Here is a 19,329-nt window from a genome sequence, read left to right as displayed (position 1 = left end):
AGCCATTGAGTCAGCCATTGGGCGTGAGGTAGAAGCGCACATAAATCCACCATCGAGAAGGTTGGCCGTGGGTAGGCTTCAGAGGGCCTACAAAAGACCCTTCTTCAATGGAAACTATTCATATTTTTTCAGCCAGATTTACGAGCCACAAACTGGAGCATGATTTGACCCCCAAAGTGAGGTCAAGCTTGTGCCTCCAACGGGGTATCGCGGTACCCCATCTACGGAATCATCCGAAGCTGCAGTCAGGAAGTGGCCCATCCACATGTCTCACTTTAAGCCAGAGGGCAGGGCCCCACTCAGCCTCATTTGCTGTCTGCATATTTAATGGGTGACAAACAAGAGGAGGCCGCAATGCAGACAATGCAACAGTTTTAATGTGGATGCAGCAGTGCCCCATCCAGTGGCAGCTTCATTAACAACCATGAGGTGGCCAAAACTCATACGAGTATGAGTACGAGTACGAGTACGAGTACGAGTAGTGGAAAATCGCATCTTGGCAGCAGCAGCAGCAGCAGCAGCATCTTTGGAGCATCTTCGCTTCCTACTTGCATAAATTTCCACCTGTCCGTCTGTCTATCAGCGGACTTTCAGACTGCCACATGGGGCACACTGCCATACAAATCATAATCTTGCCGCGACTCGTTGCTCCTCTCCCCGTAATTGTTTGTTATTGCTGACTGTTGGCTTTATAGCCGCGATTACGTGAGCAGCAGCAGCAACAGCAGCAGCCCAGAAGCAGAGTGGAGAGGAGCCCCACTGGCTCATTGACAAAGTCACATATTGCACATTTGATTCGATTGGAGTGGCTTCGGTCTCGGCTTTAGCTCTGTCTCTGGCTCCAGCTTTAAATGGCCCGAAAACCGAAACACAAGTCGAAGCTGAAGATGAAGATGCGGCTGCATGTTGAATGTTGGCGGATGGCGGATGGATGCTGCACCCGGTCCAGTGGCTGTTATGTGATAGTCACTCGTTCCAGAGGAGTCTTTTGGGGCAACTGAGAATGCAGGAAGAAGGCGAACGGAGCCTGAATGAGGCTCGATCTACTCCATCTACAGCTAATCATTCATCATTTATTGATAGGCTTTAATAAATAGTCGTATTTGTATAATTAGACACAGAAAATATACACAATATTTAAGCTAAACATTCGCTTGAAGCGACTTCTTCACGGTCTCCCCCTCGGAGCCCCGCTTGACCAACCTCAAGTGACGGGAGACGGGGTAGGCCAGGGTATGGCGCTGCACTGGACCATGACTGCTGTACGGATGTGGCTGTGGCTGGCTCTGCTGTAGGAGGCGCAACACCTCCCAGCTGGGTATGTACGAGTCCAGGAGCGACTTGGACGCGCGTCCGGCGAAGAGATCCGGCGTGGGGTCCGGCTGAGAGGGGCGGAAGGGCTTCTGGTGGCCCCCGTAGCCGCCCGACGGCCGTCGCGTCGTGATGCTGATGAAGCTGGGCGGATAGGGCAGGGGTATGCGGTGGCCAGTGGCATAGCTGCGCTGCGGGGGTGGGGCATAGGCGAACTGCTTCGATTGTTGCAATCCTAGTCCTGCTCCTGGCGGCGGTCGGGAACCGTACAATCTGGGCGGCGACGGCGTATAGCCATAGACAAAGGTCGGCCGCTGGGGTCGTGGCAGTGGCAGGGGCAGGGGCAGGGCATTGCCCCCTAGATACTGGATGCCATTCAGCTGGAGATCGAGATCATAGGGCACAATGGGCTTCAAGAGTCTCGCGGAGGTTGCATCTGTTGTTGCTGCAGTTGTGGGCGTGTGTGTGGGCGTGGCTGCTGTTGGTCCGCTGTGGATGGAGCAGAATTGGTACATTAACGAGGTGCTATAACACCCAGAGGAGCCGCCTCTGATCGGGGCATTAATTCCTGCAATCAACCGTCATTTGTCGGAAGCCAACGGCGGCCAGTAATCGTAAGTGAAACTGCCATTTCAACACCCACCCAATACACCACAAAATGCCCGAAGTATCCCACAAATTAGCCTGGGATTAGGCGATAGACCGCTTTCCAGGCACAAATGAAAGTCTCCAGCAATTTATGCGTCAATCAGCCCTCCATCAGCAACCGAACGGAGGTTCAATCAGCCCTCCAATCAGTACTGACATTAAAGACTTCGTTGCCTGTAGGTATGCATATCGTTCCCTCTTGGAAGCTTCCCTTCAATAAATTATTCCACAGTTTGTGCCGTCAGTCTTTTGTTTCACGCCAGAGCTTAAAAGCTCTGCGCTAAAGCACACTCTCTCTGCCAAAGATCAAATCATTTGCGATAGATGGAGCTGGGTGTAAGGTGTCGTGTCTCAGCTAAAAGCTTCATAAGTGGAGGCAAAGCTCCACTCCTAGCGAGCTTTAAAGCTCTCCCTTAAGCCCATCCATACTCACACATAGAAAACGCTCGCCGGCAAGTGGGCGGGAAACGCATATCCCGCACTCAGCTGCTGATGCTGCCTCTGCAGTTGCCGCAGCTCCTCCAGGTCCCGCTCCCGCTGGGCAGCTTCTTGCACATAGCTGGGCGGCAGGCTCGCCGCCACACCTGGCCGCCACTCGTAGTGATTGGGCAGCAGGGGCGGCCGATTCACATCCAAATGCTGCTCCAGATCCTGTTCCGATTCTCGTTCCCGTTCCCGTTCGCGCTGTCGTTCCCGTTCCAGATCCTCCAGGCGCAGCTGCAGCGGGGAGCTGTCGTCATCATAGCCAGGCGGGGGCGAGAGGACGGCCTGCACGGCCGACAAAGTGACGATCATTAGGAGCAGGTGATGCAATGCCTGTGGGAGAGGAGGTACAGGTGGATTAGCGACAGGAGGCAATTGGGTGATTAGAAGGGCCCCATGGATTACAGACGACAGGTGGCAAACATTTTGGTGAAAGGTTTTTCTGCCACTGCCACTGCCACTGCACCTGCTGTTGCTGCCTTTCGCCGCTGCCACGCCCACTGCAACCAGCCACCAGTGACCATTGATGCGTTTAATTGAGTTTTGACCATTTTTAATTTGGCTCGAAATGGGAGAGGGATAGTGGAGGGACTCCCCCTTTTTTGCAGTCAAGTGGAAAGATCAACAGATTGTGAACTGAGACAAATTTGCCGTGAAATTTGCTCAGGCCAAGCCTTTTCTCTTTTGTAGATTTTCGATTGCGGGCTGTAAACTGTAAACTGTAAACTGTGGGTGGGTGCTGCACCTTATCTGTGCTCCACCTGTTTTGTGCAACACGACCAGGACAAGGCCACACTCCGCCACTGATAAGCCACTCGCCAATCGGCCTTTCTAAAATACAAGCACATAGACTTACGGAGCCACTTATGACCATTTGTCACGCAAGAAGTCGAAGCCGAAGTCTAAGTCGAAGCTCTGGCTCCACAGCCGCCGATGAAGATGAAGATGAAGAAGGAGGAGAAGAAGCATTCCATGCTGATGTTGCAACATTGCGAAACGAAATCGAAACCTGCGAAACTGCCTCTGGCATCGCGCTGCCAAACTACGACTGAGTTGCAACTTCATGCGTGCCCCAGTTTCCAGGGGGCTTTTGGGGGGCCTGTAATTATTTTTGGCGGCCCTGGCTAATGATCGGAGCAGGTCACATCGGTCAGGTCGGCAAATGCAGCGCTGATTGATGGCCCAGAGCGTGGCTAATGGAGGCGCATCGTTAACATGCGTAATTTGCGTCTTTGTCCCATTCAAAAACATGCACACAAAAAAAAGCAAACAAAAGAATCAAGACACAAACTTGGTGGCCGCGCCGCTCATCTCTGATGAGGTTCTAGGGCAATGTCAATCACTCATATGACAGAGAGTCTGAAACATAATAGAACCCATTGAACAGTGTCACATTGAGAGGGCCTCGGGGTTGGACTTGTCTTAACATTCCATGCCAATGAACTCTTATATCCATTTCTGGCGGCTACCTCACTACCATACAAAACTTTCCCTTTCATTGTGTAGACCATAATACCATAATACCCTTGGACAGATCCAGCTTCCAGCTTCAAGCTCCGCTGACATATGATCAATCAATCCATGAAGCATGAAATTGTCGTAGATTGGCTCATTAGAGCCACTCACTCTCTCCCTCTCCCGAAGTCTCTTGTTATCTATATCTATAGGTATCTGCGGTGGCATTATTTTAAATCAGATTTAAAAGTGATGTAAGAGTTCGATGTAAGCCGAACAGTTTCGTTTGTCGGGGAGTTCTTTAGATTCGTTTGACATCTTCCAACATTATCCATAGTCCATAGTGGACAAGCATATTTTCTTTTTAGAACAATCTCTTCATCTACTGCAAAGTATTCTATCTTTCCATCTTTTGCCCACATGAATTAATTTATGAAATGCGCTTGTTTCTTATCTATCTATATAATTTTTTTTGTATTTGTTCTTTCTGCTAAGATATCGATTGTGTCATTTATCGTTCTGTCTGCATGAACTATATTCCATCTGGTTCCAAATATACCTATATTCCATGTCTTTAAACACATTCAGCATACGCACCATAATTCTGGTATCTCCTTATGGTGTTCCCTGGTAATGATTCCGCTTCTGCTGCAGACGATGGTAATGACGCTGGATTGATGCGTGGTAAGCGCTCCTTGGTGTGAGCCACAACCAGCACAGACAACATTCACCAAGTCACACAACAAAAATTAACAAAATATTTGAGCACACAAAACAGAAAAAATGAACACAAAACTAAAGCCGAAATAGAGGCCAAGACCCGAAGAGGCTGAAACTGAAGCTAAAACCGACCATGTGACGACCACTGAAGCGACTGCGACAGAGCCGAGCTGTGGAAGTCATTTTATACCGCCCGGCCTCTGGTCAGGGCTCTGATCAGAGTCCGCTCGGAGTTCTCTCCCAAATGGAAGGCATTGGTGCAGATGAGTGAAGAAAGGACTGAAGTGAGCTCGGATTGGATTGGATTGGATTGGATTGGTGGATTGTTGGATTGTTGGATCGGCTTGGTGTGGTGTGGAGTGGATCCGTTTAAAGCTCGGGCAATTAATTGAAAAGGAAAGTAAATAGCTAAAAATTCAAATTGAAATCATTTCAAACTCCGGTCCGGGCAACAACAACAGGCACCATGCAACAAGCTACAAGCAAGCGAGCACCGCCCCAAAACCACCGACAACAAAGACCAGGCCACAGAGCTAATTTACGCGTTTTAAAGTGTTATAACAACGTCGGACAAGTGAAGCGCGCCCCGGGCCCCAGCCCCAGCCCCAGCCACAGCTTCAGCTCCAGCTCCAGCTTAAGCCCCGGCTCCACCTTACTTAACTGCCTGTCTCAGATCAGACCAGACCAGACAGCTCTGTAAGTCATCCAGAAGAAGAAAACTTTGGCTATTAATCGAACCATTCGAACAACTAGAGCTGGAGTGAGGTGAGTGTGAGAAGCATTTCTTTGTTGGGCTGAGAGCATCGATAACCGCTCACTTCCGCTCCCAAAAAGCGTGGAGTCGCGAGACAAGTGCGCCCAATCATCCAAGCCCTGAACCCTACCCTGGCCGACTGACCATCCAAATCTCATTACAAGGGATCCATCTAGAGACCAGAGACCAGAGACCAGAGACGGACGCCACGGGGCGTCTTCATCATCATCAGAGCCTCATCGGCAACATTGGCCATAACATCAATGCAACGACGACGCAATGACTGCGACGACATGTGGAACATTTCGGTGATTGAAAGTGAATTGTGGCACTGAATGTGGCATGTAATGCCCCTCGAATTGCCAGCCAATACCCTAACAGAAGGGGAGAAGCATTCATGTGATAGACTCTTCGATTTGGAGTGTAACAAATAAAGACATTTTTTGCTTAAAACTCCACTCATTGCTTGTATCAATGAACATCCCTTTATCTTCCATTTTGTATCATTCAAACTTATTAATATTAGAAGATATTCCAGAAGAGAGAAATAGAAAGTGATGTCTTCTTTGCTTCCTCAAAACGCTAATACATCATTTACAATAATCTGGCAGCCATCCAGATTTCAGGCAGTTCAAGAGTATCCCCACTTCGTGGTCTGTCAAAGACAGAGAAACAGAGGGAGAGGGAGAGCCCTCGGCCATTTGCTCTACATAAGTGCGGCAAGTGAAAGATGTTTTGGGCTTAGCCCTCCCCCCTACCAACCACACCCGCTGAGGACTGCCGCATGCCCTCTGGCACTCGCTGTGGCGCTGAAGGGGAGCCAATGAAAGCTCCATTCCGATTTGAGGGCAGTTAATGCCAAATGAATTTGTCAAATTGTGACAATTAGGAGTAGACAGATGAAAGGGAGACACGACACAGACTCACAGACTCACAGACGCACAGACTCTGATGCAACTTCAAGGTTGCCTATGGGTATGTCTGCTCCCTGTCCATGTGTCAGCGTAATACGCGCTGCGCTCTCTGGAAGACACACGACTCTGACTATTACTCGACTCTGTTCCGGTCGGGCGTGAAATTGTTGCTCACTTTCACACACAGAAAGAAACAAACAAACAAGCTCCGGGGCACAAAAACAATGGTGCTGCATTCTGTCCGCGTCCAAAGACGACCTTGTTGGGGGCACCGGCACCCCCAACCTTTGTGTGTCTTTGGGTTTGTCTTTTAGCTTTTGAGTGCCTGCCCCGTCCCTCGTCTGGCGGCTGTGCAAACAAACAGTCTAGATTCGGTAACCGTTGGCGAGCTCCGAGGTTCCGTCTTGGGTCATCCCTGGGTCCGCGTGTGGTATCTGTAGGTGCGAAAACGAAAGGCGGAAACCCCATGCCAGACTCTCAGTTCTTCCACTTTCCGATCTACTTTAAGGGGGCTTCCATTTGGTATGCAAGTGAAAGGTGTGGATTGCCCCTAAGTCTAAACGGAACCCATTACCACACATTCTTTGGGTTTAGTTTTTGGTGTTGGGAAATTTTGAAGAGCTGGCCTAAATTTGGCTCCAGTAAAGTGGTATTAGATATTTTTCCTTGCTCCATTTAAGGGTGTTCTTCTTGTTCTTACGGCCGTATCTTCTTCGTTTTTCCATCAGCTTTAATTGGGGTTTGATACAAAAAAAAAAGAAAGAGTCTTAAGTGTTAGAGCAATCTGTGACTTTGGCTGGATCTCTCCTACGATCGTGCCCTGAGGTACAAATGAGAGCTGGCATCATGACCCCCAGAGGAGGCGGGCAGATACTCGTTGAGGTTCAGCGAAAACGTGGGCGGATAGTTCTTGTCCTTGGCCTCGCGATTGATGCGGTAGGTGCTGCGGAATGCTGCCGCAGGGTTGATTCCAGTGGCATATCCCTGCAAAGCCCCATAGTTGGGGGGCAGGGCGCTCAGCACGGTGGCTGCCCGGCCGGAAAAGTCAGGCTGTGGGGCTGCCACCACACTGGGCGCTGGCGGGGAGGGCATGTTGCCCGAAGCGGCTGCAGCCGCCTGCAGATAGGGGCTGATGGGCACGATGATGGGTCGCGTGGGAATTAGCTGGAGGTACTGCACGGTGCCGGTGCCATCTTGCAGGGTCTGGGCGGGCAGGTACTGCATCAGCATGGGTGTGGATGGCAGGCTGGCCACGCTGGGCGTCCCCGCAGTCTGCATGGGCGTGAAGTTGGTCTCCATTTCGGGCATCTTGTAGGAGGGCTTGAAGGAGGAGGGATCTGCCTCGGAATGGGACTGTCCCTGGCCCTGGTTCTGTGCTTGGATCTGGCTTTGGATCTGCCCCTGCATCTGGAGCTGCGCCAGGCTGTCGTATCCACTGGCATATGCGCTGAGAGAGTTGAGGTGCGCTTCCTGCTGTTGCTGCTGTTGTTGCTGCTGCTGTTGCTGCTGCTGTTGTTGTTGCTGCTGCTGCTGCACCTGGAGGCTGTTGGGCGACTGGGCGGCCTTGTTGGCTATCTCGGGGCTGGACACAGGCGAGGATTGCATGAGTGGCAATAGCACCAGTAGTTGTCCTGCCAGCAGCAGGCGGCAATGGATGTGTCGATGGCACAGCATCTGGAGGATCGATCAGAGAAGAAGAGTCAGAAAAGAATCCAAAGAAATGCAGGGGGTTCCCCTTAAAAGCTTCACACAAACAAGCAAAATAAAGCAGACACTTTGGATGTTCACCTCAAGGGATTTTCAATTGCAATTTGGGATACTCGGATGCACTGCACGATGGGAGCGTGGAAAGCACTTGCACTTTTCCAGCGACGCGCTTCGATTAACGCGGCTCAGTCGATTGCAGCTGCTTTTATACTCCGTCTGTCGGCCACTTGCCAATTTTCCTCAATTTTCCTCAATTGCCAAATGCGCCAAGGCATAGCGGGGTGGCTCGGTGGCAGCTACAGCTACAGCTTCCAGTTGCCTTTGCGTGTTGGCAGTTCTTTGGAAGCGGCAGCGGCATGTTGCATGTTGTTGCGTGTTGCATTTTGGCCATGCTTCAAGTTCAAGTTTAGCCTTCGATCACACATCACAAACAGCAGCAGCAGCAACAGCAGCAACAGCAGCAGATTTGGCTGTGTCTCTGTGCCTGGCTCCTGGCTCTGGAGGCTCCGCCGGTTCCGTCTTCCGAAGCCCACAATTAGACAGAGGCCTCTTCCGCATTGCCGCATGGCCATGATACGGTTAAACGGGTTTTCGATCGCCATGGAAATGAAAATGGAAGTGCTTTTCCAGTTTGATTTACTTGTTCGCTGCGACATCACCGCACAGTGGAACCAATTGGGAGCCAGGTAAGGATAAAGTGTACCCCAATCTTCTCTTTTTTTTTCAAAGTCTATTTATTTTTGTACAATCTTTGGCTTGGATCTGGTTCGAAATTGAGGCTTTTTTCGTGATATCAGGACCCACTGTGCCAGAGTCGATGCTATTGAAAATGCTCTTAGCATTACTTAACCCATAAATTTTGCTATTTTCTCGATTTGAACAGATAATTTTGAGTAGTAGTAGGAGTAGGAGTTAGAGTGGGTAGTCCGATCAGGCGGCAAAGCTTAAGGAGCTCTCCTGGCGTAGCGGCGGCCGTGTCTCCATGCTGGAGAAGAGCATACGGGAGAGCTGTCGATGGCAGCTACGGCGCCAGCACTGGAGCCCATGCTGCAGCCGCCGGGGCAAAGCCATGGCCCAGGCAGTCACCCAGAGCAGACAGGCTCCAATGACTGTGGTGAGGATCGCCTGCGTCCAGTACTCGTACGTCAGGAAGGTATCATCGCCGACGGGGCATATCTGCAGGACCCCAACGATGGCGCAATGGACCAGGCTCTCGATGCGGCACCACAGCTTGGTCAGCATCAGGTCGAGGACGAAGCAGCACATGATCGTCTCCAGGACCAGGGCCGTGAAATCGGGGACCTCGCTGGGTATCAGGCGCACCGCCTGCAGCACGGAAACGACGGAGACCGTGAAGAGCCAGTTGCCCAAGATGGGCGAGGGCTGCGAGGAGCAACGCCCCATCTTGAAGAAGTAGTAGTAGGAGATCCCAATCACCGAATGTAGCAGCAAGGCCACACCCAAAGCCGACAGTCGAGCCATCTTTCGTTCACTGTATCTGTATTGTTTTTAGCTACACCCTCAGTCCTGAATGCCTCAACTGATGTTTGAATCTCCCATTTTGAGGCTTAAGGCAGAGTCTACCCCAGTCACAGTCACAGTGAAAACCACAGTGACGGGCATTTATCGGTATAAACTCCAAAACTAGCTCCAAAATCAAGTGGGGTCCAGTCGAGGCCTTGTTTTCCTCATTTCCATTGGGCCCATTACGTGAGGAGGAGGCAAGTGGAAATGGGATATGCGGGAAGTGTTGCTCAAAAGTTGTCCGCTTACTTTCATTTTTCATTGGCGTTGAGCGTTTCCATTGGAGCAGCAGAGCAGCATCAGAGTGGAGTAGAGCTTCAGCTTAAAAGCTTGTCACCGATCGCAAGCAAAGTCCAAGTGAAAGCTCTTTGAACAACGATCCGATCGTAGGAGAGCTTCATACATATCTAACATTTCAGCTTTTGCCGAAAGCTAATTGTGGGGCAAACTTTCAAAAATAAGCTGTTGCGATAGCCGTCAGTCTTTTAAAGCTCTCTCAAATCTTCAAAACTTCAAAGCAGTATGTACGGTCGCTTCATGCCGCATCTTTAGGCTTTAACTTAAGCCCGACTTCGCCCCCTTTTGCTCCTCCTTCTGCACACCATTTGACATCACAATCTGTTGGTGTCCCTGTCCTTCGCTTGTTCCTGTCAGCAAGTCATAAATCTTCTACTCCGACTGAACTTGATACATCAAAATGTTGGTCAAATTAAATTTCTTGCGCCCTGCATCGTTCTGCAGTGTCTTCTCCCCGCCCCCGTGTCTCCAGAAGCGGCTGCCAAGTAATTCGTCAAGCTGCTTTGTCCTGCTGGAGCTCCTCCATATTTTCATGGCTCCCTCTCTCGCTCTCTTTCTGTGGATGGGCGAACATTGTCTGCCTGCCTCCCCCTTTCTTTTCAACTGTCTGTCTGCCTCTTCTGGAGCTTTTGCCCGTCTCGTCTGCTCTGCCGTGGCTGCTGCTGCCTTTCATGTCAACTGCATTTTTCCTTTTGCCTTGTTGCTGTGTTGTGTGCGCTTTTTCACTGCTTTAAACCACTTAATGGGTTTTTTTATGCGGACCTGGCTTAGACGCTGATGGGACAGGGGTTGGGGAGGGGCTGTGGTGCTGTGGGGCTATGGGGAGCGCCTGGGGGCTATTCATGCTGCAGCTTTCTTGTAGCTTCATTCACAAAGACTTGCAATTCATCAAATCTCGTTAGCCTCGGCTTTTATAGAAAATCTGCAGCTGCTTTTCCTCAGCTTTTCCTCCGGCATTGGTTTGCTTTTATTTTCGGGTTTTTGCCTCCTCAGCCACGATGGTGCCCCGCCCATGGACACTGAGTGGGAGGAACTCATCCTTGGAATTCCGACTATCATCATCATCGCCATTGACTGGCAGCGGGGGCTTTAAGGCAACTTTTGTCCTATTCTCAGGCGCTTAACTTTAAGGGGTTTCCTTCCTTATCCCTTACCTTGAACAATCCTTATACCCACAACCAATTTGGGCTAATGAAAACCGTGTGTGTGTGTCTCTGAGATTGGAATGGAATCCTTGCAACTGCTGCAACTGCTGCAACAGGCTGAGAGTCCGAGAGATACTCTGCTCAAACAAAAGCAAGCCAGCCAGTGTAGAAACCATTGTTCTGGGTGATGGGCCAGGCCATGCATCTTTAATGACACCAACAAGGTGGGCCATCGGCATACCGCCAAGGGGGACACATCCTGGACACATCCGGAGTGGGCCACGAAGCAGTGGAGTGGTAAGAGTGTTCCTCGTAAATGTTGCAAGCCCAAGAGTCCGAGTGCTCGCCCTTTTTGCTTAACTCATCAGCAGTTGGAACAGTTAGCAGAGGAGTTACCAACACTGAAAGTTTCTAGTACTCGAAAGGATGGAAAATCTTTATATTTTTACCAACATTGAACGTTTCAAAGCTTATTTCCGAAAAAAAAACTACTATAAATAGATTCTAATATTTGTTGACCAACACTGTCCGTTCAAAACCGGCTCGCTGTGCTTGTGTTGGGCAGTTATTTTTCAGGCTAAAGTGTTGGGCAGAGCTCTGGCAAGCATTGTGACTGAATGGGCTTGGCTATTCCCCTTCTTTCTGCTGCTTCGGGGCTGCCTACTAGCCTCCTGGCAAAGTGCCCCATATCACGCATAGGCAAACATTGCAGGGACCCCAAAATGCATTCAATTAACAATTTCTCTCTGGCTCTGGCTCTGGCATAAAACTTTGCTGGCAGAAGCAGGCGACGCCACTGGGGGGGTATGCTAGGTGGAGGCTTTTAATCAAAAACTTGCATTTACCAAGTGGCAGGGTAACTTTTTGGGCCAAGTTTTGTGGCGGCGGCGCCAGAAGTGGGTAAACTTCTCCAAATTGTGACGTCGACAAAAGTCAAATCGTGCCGACGACTCCATAGCCCTCGAGGTCTCTCACATGCGCTCCTCAATGCTGTGGCAATCAACGGGAGAACAGCGGCAAAAGCAGAAAGACTTTGGAAATACCCTTTAGTCGGAAAAAGAACGATTATTCAATCAATGTTTCTCCTCTAAGAAATATGTTTCTTTCATGGAAATCTTAGGGATCAGTGCTTGTAGAGCTATTCTCATGTGAAATGTCTTTCGAAAGTACCCCGCGGGAGTAGAGTACCCCTATTTTAGCAATGTCAGTGGGAAAGCGAGTGCCGTAAATTGCCAGGCACTGGAAAGGAAAACTCAGAGCGTTAGCCAGAATGAAGCCGAAACCAAAGCCAAACACCCGCATGCCAAATGTAGTTCTGCCTTCTCCTACTGCAGTGCCTCACCCACTCCTCATTCCCCATTCCCCCACACCGCCAGTCTGCTTCTCAGGACTCTGTTTACCTAACACAGTCAGGGGCTCCAGCTCCAGCTCCAGCTCCAGCTCCAGCTTTGGCTCTGGGCCTCGTGCCATTTAGCAAAAGTAATTAAGCGTCGATGCGTTTCATTTGTGTTACTTTTCTGGGCAATTACGGAGGAAAGTTTGAAGTTTTTCCCCAGTTTTTCCGAGTTTTCCAGTGCGGCGTAAAATGTTCATTGTTAATTGTAGACGGGCCGGCGACTGCTGCTGCTGGGCGTGGCCCCGCTCTGAGCCCTGATGGCGTCGATAGTCTGGTGGCACAAAAGTTTTTTCCGCTTGCTGCCAAGTGTCCCGCGAAATGGTGTCCTGGTGTATCGATTGCGTGGGGCTAGAGGGACGCAACAAGTGAAAGTCCAGCAGCAGCTATGCGGAGCCGTAGGTATAAACTCATTCCATTCCCATCATCAGGCTCATCATCATCAGGGTTCAACAATTTACCAACTACTGACTCATCTCCAGATTCAGATCCAGAGCCATCGCCATCGCTAGTGCCATTGCCATCCGCATCCTCATGCTGATGGGCAGTGCAATGTGCAAAAAGTGTTTCTCATTAAAAAGTTGTTTCACAATTTTATTATCCTGTCGTTGTCGGTGATGTTGTCGTTTCTGTGCAGCTCATCCTCTTCCGTCAGGTGCGCTCTTTCATTGTCACGAGCCGGGGTGACAATGTCAATAAAGCAAACTTCGCCCCAAGGCAGCAGCCACCCCACCAACCAACCACCCAGCCACACCATTCAGAGAGTCAGGGAGTGAGGAAGGAGACCAGCCCCATCATCCAACCAGCCACCAGAGCAACATCAAATTATTTTTAAATTACTTGCAAAAATGGCCAGCGCAAGGAAACACGCAAAAAGTTATAATCGTAAAAAATATACAAAAAATAATAAGGCGAGCAGCAGCAGAGAGAAACAAAACAAAACCGTTTACGATCCCCTTGGGAGGAAGGAGGAAGGGGAGAGGAAAGGGGAAAGGGAGACCAGGGTCTAGTTTTGTGTAGTTTTTGAGGAAACAATTTTCACAAAAATTAAGTTTTCCAAACTCCTACTCCGACTAAGCCATGTGTGTGTGTGTGTCCGGCTCATGCATATTTGATCGTTTCATTAGCAAAATCCCTGACAAGGGATTAGCCTTTTGCCTGCCAGGACTCACAGGTTCAAAGGACTACCAGACTTCCAAATATATTGGTGACCCCAAACTCTGCTATTCCTCTTAATTTTCCCTTAATTTCCCATTATTATTCCATCAGAGAAATACACACAGCTCTGCTTGGCGTGCAGCCTTATAGAAAAATTCTCTCAGGGAACGCATTTTGAATGGGAACAAATGTCGGACTGGACAGCCCCTTGGATTTGGGGATAACGATGGATCGGATTGGGCTGCACTAATAACTGCTAATTGAGAATTCTGTTGAAGGTAGTGGCCATGTTGTGGCCGTTGTTTTTGGTCATGCTCGTTGATAAAACATATTGTTCGTAGAGCACTGTAGTTATCGCCCCATTTGCGTGATTAGATTGTCGCCTAACTCGGTCTCTCTCCGAGGTGCTCGTCATTGTGCCGTTGTGCCGCATGGGGCGGGTGTCTCTGTAGGCATTTGTCAGTATGCTCTCGAGCATAATGTCAACAAGAAGTGGATTTCTCAGACTCACGCTGCTGGTGTCGGCGGCCCTGTTTGCCCTGCTGCTGCTCCTGAACACGCTGCAACGCTCGGACCAGCTCCTGGTACCGACCCGGGCCGCCGACGTTGCCCGGAAGGAACCAAAGGCCACACCGCCGCAAGTGCAGGACGTGGAGGAACCCATCGATGAGGCCCTGGTGCGGCAGCTGGAGCAGGAGCTGCCCGAGGTGGACTACGGCCTGTGGTATCGCACCGCCAAGCCATTGGGCTACAAGGTGAACGCCACATGTGCCCCCTACCCGGATCCGCTCGACCTGCATCTGCACAACATTTACTGGCAGACCTTCCTCAACGGGAACGTGACCTTCCGCCTATATGCCGCATACCTGGACCAGCGGGCGGCCGTGAAGAGCCGCATAGTGCGAGTACTGGCCACGGCCAATCAGATCGGAAGCGACTTTCCGCCCACCCACTGCCAGCTGTGGTACAAGGGCCGCCGGGAGCCTATCTTCGTGAAGGTCAGCGAGTTCGTCAGCGTATGGGTCAAGAACTGGGGCCACACGCCGCAGCTTAGCTATCCGCATCTGCTGAGCTGTCCGGTACCCAAAGAACTGCCCCCAAATATCCTGGACTCCCTGCCCAGCACCGTGTCCCTGGTGGTCGAGCCTTGCGACAAGGCCAGCAACTCCCTGAGGGTGCACTTTGAGCTGCCCAAGCAGCGACCGAGCAGCAGCTCTACTTCCATTTCTAACAGCACGGCGACCAACGCCAAAGGTCTGCTGAGCTTCGGGGTATGCCTCAAGGGCTTCGACTTTCCGTATGTGGACCTCTCGGAGCGCCTGATCGAGTGGTTTGAGCTGCAGCGACTGCTGGGCGCCTCGCGGGTTTATGCATACATGTACGACGTTCATCCGGCAGTGCAGCGGGTCCTGGACTACTACCAGCGGACGGGATACCTCGAGCTGCGGCCCCTGACCCTGGCCAACGGAATGCCCCGGCTGCGCCACTACCAGCACATGCTGCTGCAGCAGCGCCGGCTGGTGAAGCGACTGAACGAGCTGATACCCTACAACGACTGCTTCTACCGCAACATGTACCGGCACGACTACCTACTCAATGTGGACGTCGACGAGGTGATCATGCCGCTGGGCGAGCAGCGCACATGGCAGGATGTGGTGGAGCGAGCCCACCAGATAGAGAAGGCCAAGGGGGGGAAATGCGCCGGCAGCTTTACCTCGTTGTGTATGATCAATGCCTACTTCACGCGAGTGGTGCCCGAGGCGCACAACCACGAGGAGCAGGAGGCCGGCGAGCTGTACGTGCTGCAGCACACGCTGCGGCATCGCAACCACTCGCTGCCCGGACGTGCCACAAAGTGCTTCCACAACACTCGCTACTCCCTGACCCTGCACAACCACTTCACGCTCAAGTGGCTCTCGGGAGCCTGCAATCCGCGCACCGTCGACATCTCGGTGGCCCAGATGCAGCACTACCGGGAGCCGGATAAAAAATACGAGCTCTCCGAGCTGGTCGAGGATCGCAGTGCCTGGAGGTATGCCGAGGCCCTGCGCGCAGCCGTGGAGCAGGTGTGGCTGCACCTGGACGACGTCCAGGGCCAGAGCAACGATGCAGAGGAGCAGTCGGCGCTAGAAGCGGCCCTGGTCGAGGAGCAGGAATCGGACCTGGAGCAGCAGCAGCAGCAACAGATGATGCTGCATCCCCCAGTGCCCGTCGCTAAGAAATAGTCCTAACACACCAGAAATAGTTTTAGCATTATTGTGTATTTTTTTTCGTAGTTATAGTTCTTGCTCAAACACCTATACTCAGTAGCTCAGTAGCTCAGAAGTCTGAAGCCCCTCAGCCAAATAATAAAGTGATTTTCCAAGCGATGTCTCGCCCTCAAAAAACGTGAAAGAATGCACTTTCTTGGGGGCCTAATCGTGGTGCTATGTCTGGTTATTCCATTGACACCTCATTCATCACACTCAACCTACCACAGTTTTTTGGGTGCTGTGATAATGATTAGCGATTGATTATACTACGAATGTGTTGGGGAGTTCCGGCTCGAAGAACTTAAATTAGAAGCTGCCGTAGGCCTTTATCTAATCGAGTCGAGGTGCGAGATCTGCGGCACTCTCACTCCGAGCACATATGTATCACATCGCTTTAGTAGGGAATGCCATGGCTATGTCAATCGAATGAAGTCGGAAATATGTTCAAACATATTACACATCTATTTTCTATACTACTATCAAGTACAGACCCAATAATCAATCATTGCATTCTATTTTTACTCTCGCGTTCTTTATCTAAATTGTGATTTGATTGATTGGTGAGATTTCTGTGAGCACTCCATGAGGACTTTATCTGCACGCAATTTGGCAAGCTTTCCATACATTCTATTCGCGCAGAAGAAGAAGCTATGTACTATTTTCTATCTATATCTCTCCATTTTTATACCCGATGCGCAAAAAGAGTATAGGGGTATATTAGATTTGTAAAAGGAAGCGTTTCTGAGCTCGCAAAGTATATATATTCCTGACCAGCATCAATAGCCGAGTCGATTGAGCCATGTCTGTTTGTCCGTCTGTTCGTCCTTATGTGCGCCTAGTATTCAGAGAGAGTGCTCAACGTTCTCCCTTGTTTGTTTTGGATAAGATGTGGCAAAATTAAACACTTCAGTGTGCTTTAAACATTGATTAATTTATGATTCTCATTTACAATTTTGATACCAAAAATTACAGTCATTGAAACATTTTTTTATGGCTGAAATGCCGAAATTTCCACACAAGCCAATACGATGACTGACTCATAATTGCTACCCAAAAAATGTTATGGGAAGCAACAATTTAACCTCCGGACAGCCACTCTTTCTCTCTCGCCCACTTAAAACAATCTGATAACTCTTTTCTGCAGGAGTGATTAGAGCACATGGTATTATACTCGTACTTGGCCACAGATTCCCCTTAATTACTCAAGTCTAAGCCCGCTCATTAGCACACATTTATGACAACGATAAGCACCTCATTTACGATTATGTTGTGTGGCTATTATTGTGGCACACCACGCGTTATCACCTGATACCACGTTCTGTCGAACGGAGAGCCGAGACAGACACCCACTGTGCCAAAGCTCAGCCCGTGAGTATGCCTTGGATCTATGGCTTCGTCCACCATATGGGGCTGCTCGTGAAAGCTTTTTTCCCATGATAAGCTCGAGGGGGAGGCGCACGCACCATCGATCAGCGAAAGTAGGCTCTTGGGATTCGTACAAGAGTAGGGGCTGTACGGGTGTACGGGTATCTTATCAGAGAAGTAAACTAAAAAGAGGGTGACCGCTCGCGTGATTCATACATACATATGTACATATGTACACATGGACAGATATGCGTCAGTCCAAGTCGGAAATCGGAAGCGGTGAGCAAATTTAAATGCACTTTTTCATTAATGTTAAATGGTAACAAAATGTTATGGAACGCACCAAAATAGTTCATGGAATGTTTTTTTACAGAGATTGTTTCAGCATAACGCTGCCTTTCGCCCCAAATGCCTTTCACTTTCGCTCATCTTTCCGTCAATGAAATTTCAGAAGAATTCATTCAGAATCAGTCGTGAGGTATGATCCCTGTTCGTTTCATTCGCCCAGAATGATGTCCGTTCGCTTATGGACTCTTTTACAGCTGATAATCTTTTAGTTTTCCAGCCTCCAAGGAAAGAACGATTGCAGGGCTGAGCATTCTCTTGGAGAAGAGTAAACTTTCAAAAACCATTCTCAAATTCCACCGATCATTCGATATGCGTCCGACGCCACAACAACCTTGGACAGTCCTTCGATTGAGAGCCAAGCGTGCCTGTTTTCAGTAATCTCTCGTTTATTATGAGCAATTCCTTAAGAGACATTAAATTATATGGTACCAATACTCTCAATACTCACTACGGTAGAAAAAAAAAGTAATACATAATAAAGTGGTAGCACATATGCATGGGAACCATTATCCGGCCACCCGTTATCGCTATCGTTATCGCAATCGCTGACTGACCAAACAGAAAGAAATAAAAAAAAATACAAAATATAACCACTAAGGAGGGGCTGACGTTGAAGTTCGCCGAAATACTATAAAAGATTTCTTTATCGGTCCGCGGATATGTACTTCTAGCGGGAGGGGAATGGGGTGCTAATGGTGGCATTCTGGCTCCTCAGTGGCGGATAAGAAGGGATGTGAGGCCTAGAACCAGGGAACCCAGCAGGGTGGTGGAGGTGGAGAGGTCGCTGGCACCGCCACCAGTGCTGTTGCTGCGGGCGGCAAGGAGGACGGGCCGCTCGTTAGCGCGCGCCTCCATATAGGCCTGGCAGTCCGTCTCGTTCTTCACGAAGCGGAAGATGGACTGGACGACATTGGCGGGGGTGATCTCGGAGCACTGCTCCAGGTGGTGGAGGACGCAGGCCTCGAAGCTCTGCAGATCGACGCAGTGGGTGGGCGAGAAGAGCAGCTCGGGGCGACTCATGAGGTCGGCTACTTGGCCGTCCTTGGGGATGTACTGGTGGAAGGAGCGGTTCAGGCAGTTGCTGATTGCATCCTTGTTGGCCTCCAGGCACTCCGGTCCTTGTTCGGCCACGAACAGAGCGATCTGGTCGCCACCCCTCGAGCAGGCAAAGCCCAGGAGGGATGCTCCAATTCTCGCTATTGTCTCCTGCTGGCGCTTCTCCTCGCTGGTAAGGCACACCTGCATCTTCTCGTTGAACTCCTTGACGCAAGCCTCAGCCTCGGGCGCCCGCAGGCAGTACTTGTGGAAGACGGTATCCAGCTCGCCCAAAGGCTTGGCCTCTTCCATCTCCGCCTGGAGGGCAGTCAGATTGGCGACGCCGCTGATGCAGGCGCTCATTTTGGCCGCCGCCTTCTCGATCTCCTGGTAGAAGGTCGCATTCTCCGCTCCCGTCACCTTCTTGCACTTCTCCCGGTACATCCGCTTAAGGTCCTCTGTGAAAATACAGTTTCTGATTAACAACACGATCCGCATGCCTCTGGTCCGTCATATAACTCACCCACGCTGATGTTTGTGTTGCGGTATTCCGGTGGCAGGAACTGGGCCGAGAGTCCGCCCAGCTGACTGGGACTCAGCTGGGGAGTCGCTACAGCGGGGCTGGGGTTGGCCTGGACCTCGAGCAGGATGGCCCCCAGGGCGGCCATCAGGCACACGGCCATCAGTGCGTACTGGTTCATGCTGGCAGTGGATCGTGGATCGGTGATCGCGGATTGGGACTGGGGCTGCGTTCTGGTTCTGGGTTCGAGATTGGAGCCCGTCTGTGCCCGTTTCGAGTGCGCTTCGGCGAGTGAATGAA

At 50.6% G+C, this 19,329-nt stretch overlaps 5 protein-coding genes across 5 annotated transcripts; 1 reads left to right on the top strand and 4 right to left on the bottom strand.

The window, feature by feature from the left end:
* Positions 1–1,142: 1,142 nt before the first annotated feature.
* LOC6596677 lies at positions 1,143–4,125 on the bottom strand. Its single transcript, XM_026990154.1, has 3 exons — positions 4,069–4,125; positions 2,393–2,775; positions 1,143–1,800 (listed from the first exon to the last, which is right to left on the bottom strand). The coding sequence occupies exons 1-3, from the start codon at positions 4,123–4,125 to the stop codon at positions 1,143–1,145; spliced, it is 1,098 nt and encodes a 365-aa protein (XP_026845955.1).
* A 2,967-nt stretch (positions 4,126–7,092) lies between these two features.
* On the bottom strand, positions 7,093–7,959 carry LOC6596678 (putative uncharacterized protein DDB_G0271606). Its single transcript, XM_002021945.1, has one exon. It carries the CDS (start codon positions 7,957–7,959, stop codon positions 7,093–7,095), a length of 867 nt encoding a protein of 288 aa, XP_002021981.1.
* Positions 7,960–8,713: 754 nt separating this feature from the next.
* LOC6596679 lies at positions 8,714–9,544 on the bottom strand. The gene has a single exon (XM_002021946.2). It carries the CDS (start codon positions 9,472–9,474, stop codon positions 8,923–8,925), a length of 552 nt encoding a protein of 183 aa, XP_002021982.1. The 5' UTR covers positions 9,475–9,544; the 3' UTR covers positions 8,714–8,922.
* Positions 9,545–13,942: 4,398 nt separating this feature from the next.
* Positions 13,943–15,873, top strand: LOC113566107. The gene has a single exon (XM_026990177.1). The coding sequence runs from the start codon at positions 13,974–13,976 to the stop codon at positions 15,732–15,734; it is 1,761 nt and encodes a 586-aa protein (XP_026845978.1). The 5' UTR covers positions 13,943–13,973; the 3' UTR covers positions 15,735–15,873.
* A 2,312-nt stretch (positions 15,874–18,185) lies between these two features.
* Positions 18,186–19,329, bottom strand: LOC6596681 (27 kDa hemolymph protein). Its single transcript, XM_026990153.1, has 2 exons — positions 19,033–19,329; positions 18,186–18,967 (listed from the first exon to the last, which is right to left on the bottom strand). Exons 1-2 carry the CDS (start codon positions 19,208–19,210, stop codon positions 18,186–18,188), a joined length of 960 nt encoding a protein of 319 aa, XP_026845954.1. The 5' UTR covers positions 19,211–19,329.

The sequence above is a fragment of the Drosophila persimilis genome, unplaced genomic scaffold, assembly GCF_003286085.1.
Source record: "Drosophila persimilis strain 14011-0111.01,24,50 unplaced genomic scaffold, DperRS2 tig00000520-arrow-pilon, whole genome shotgun sequence".
Lineage (NCBI taxonomy): Eukaryota > Metazoa > Arthropoda > Insecta > Diptera > Drosophilidae > Drosophila > Drosophila persimilis.
This window is presented reverse-complemented; position numbering and strand designations above follow the sequence as displayed.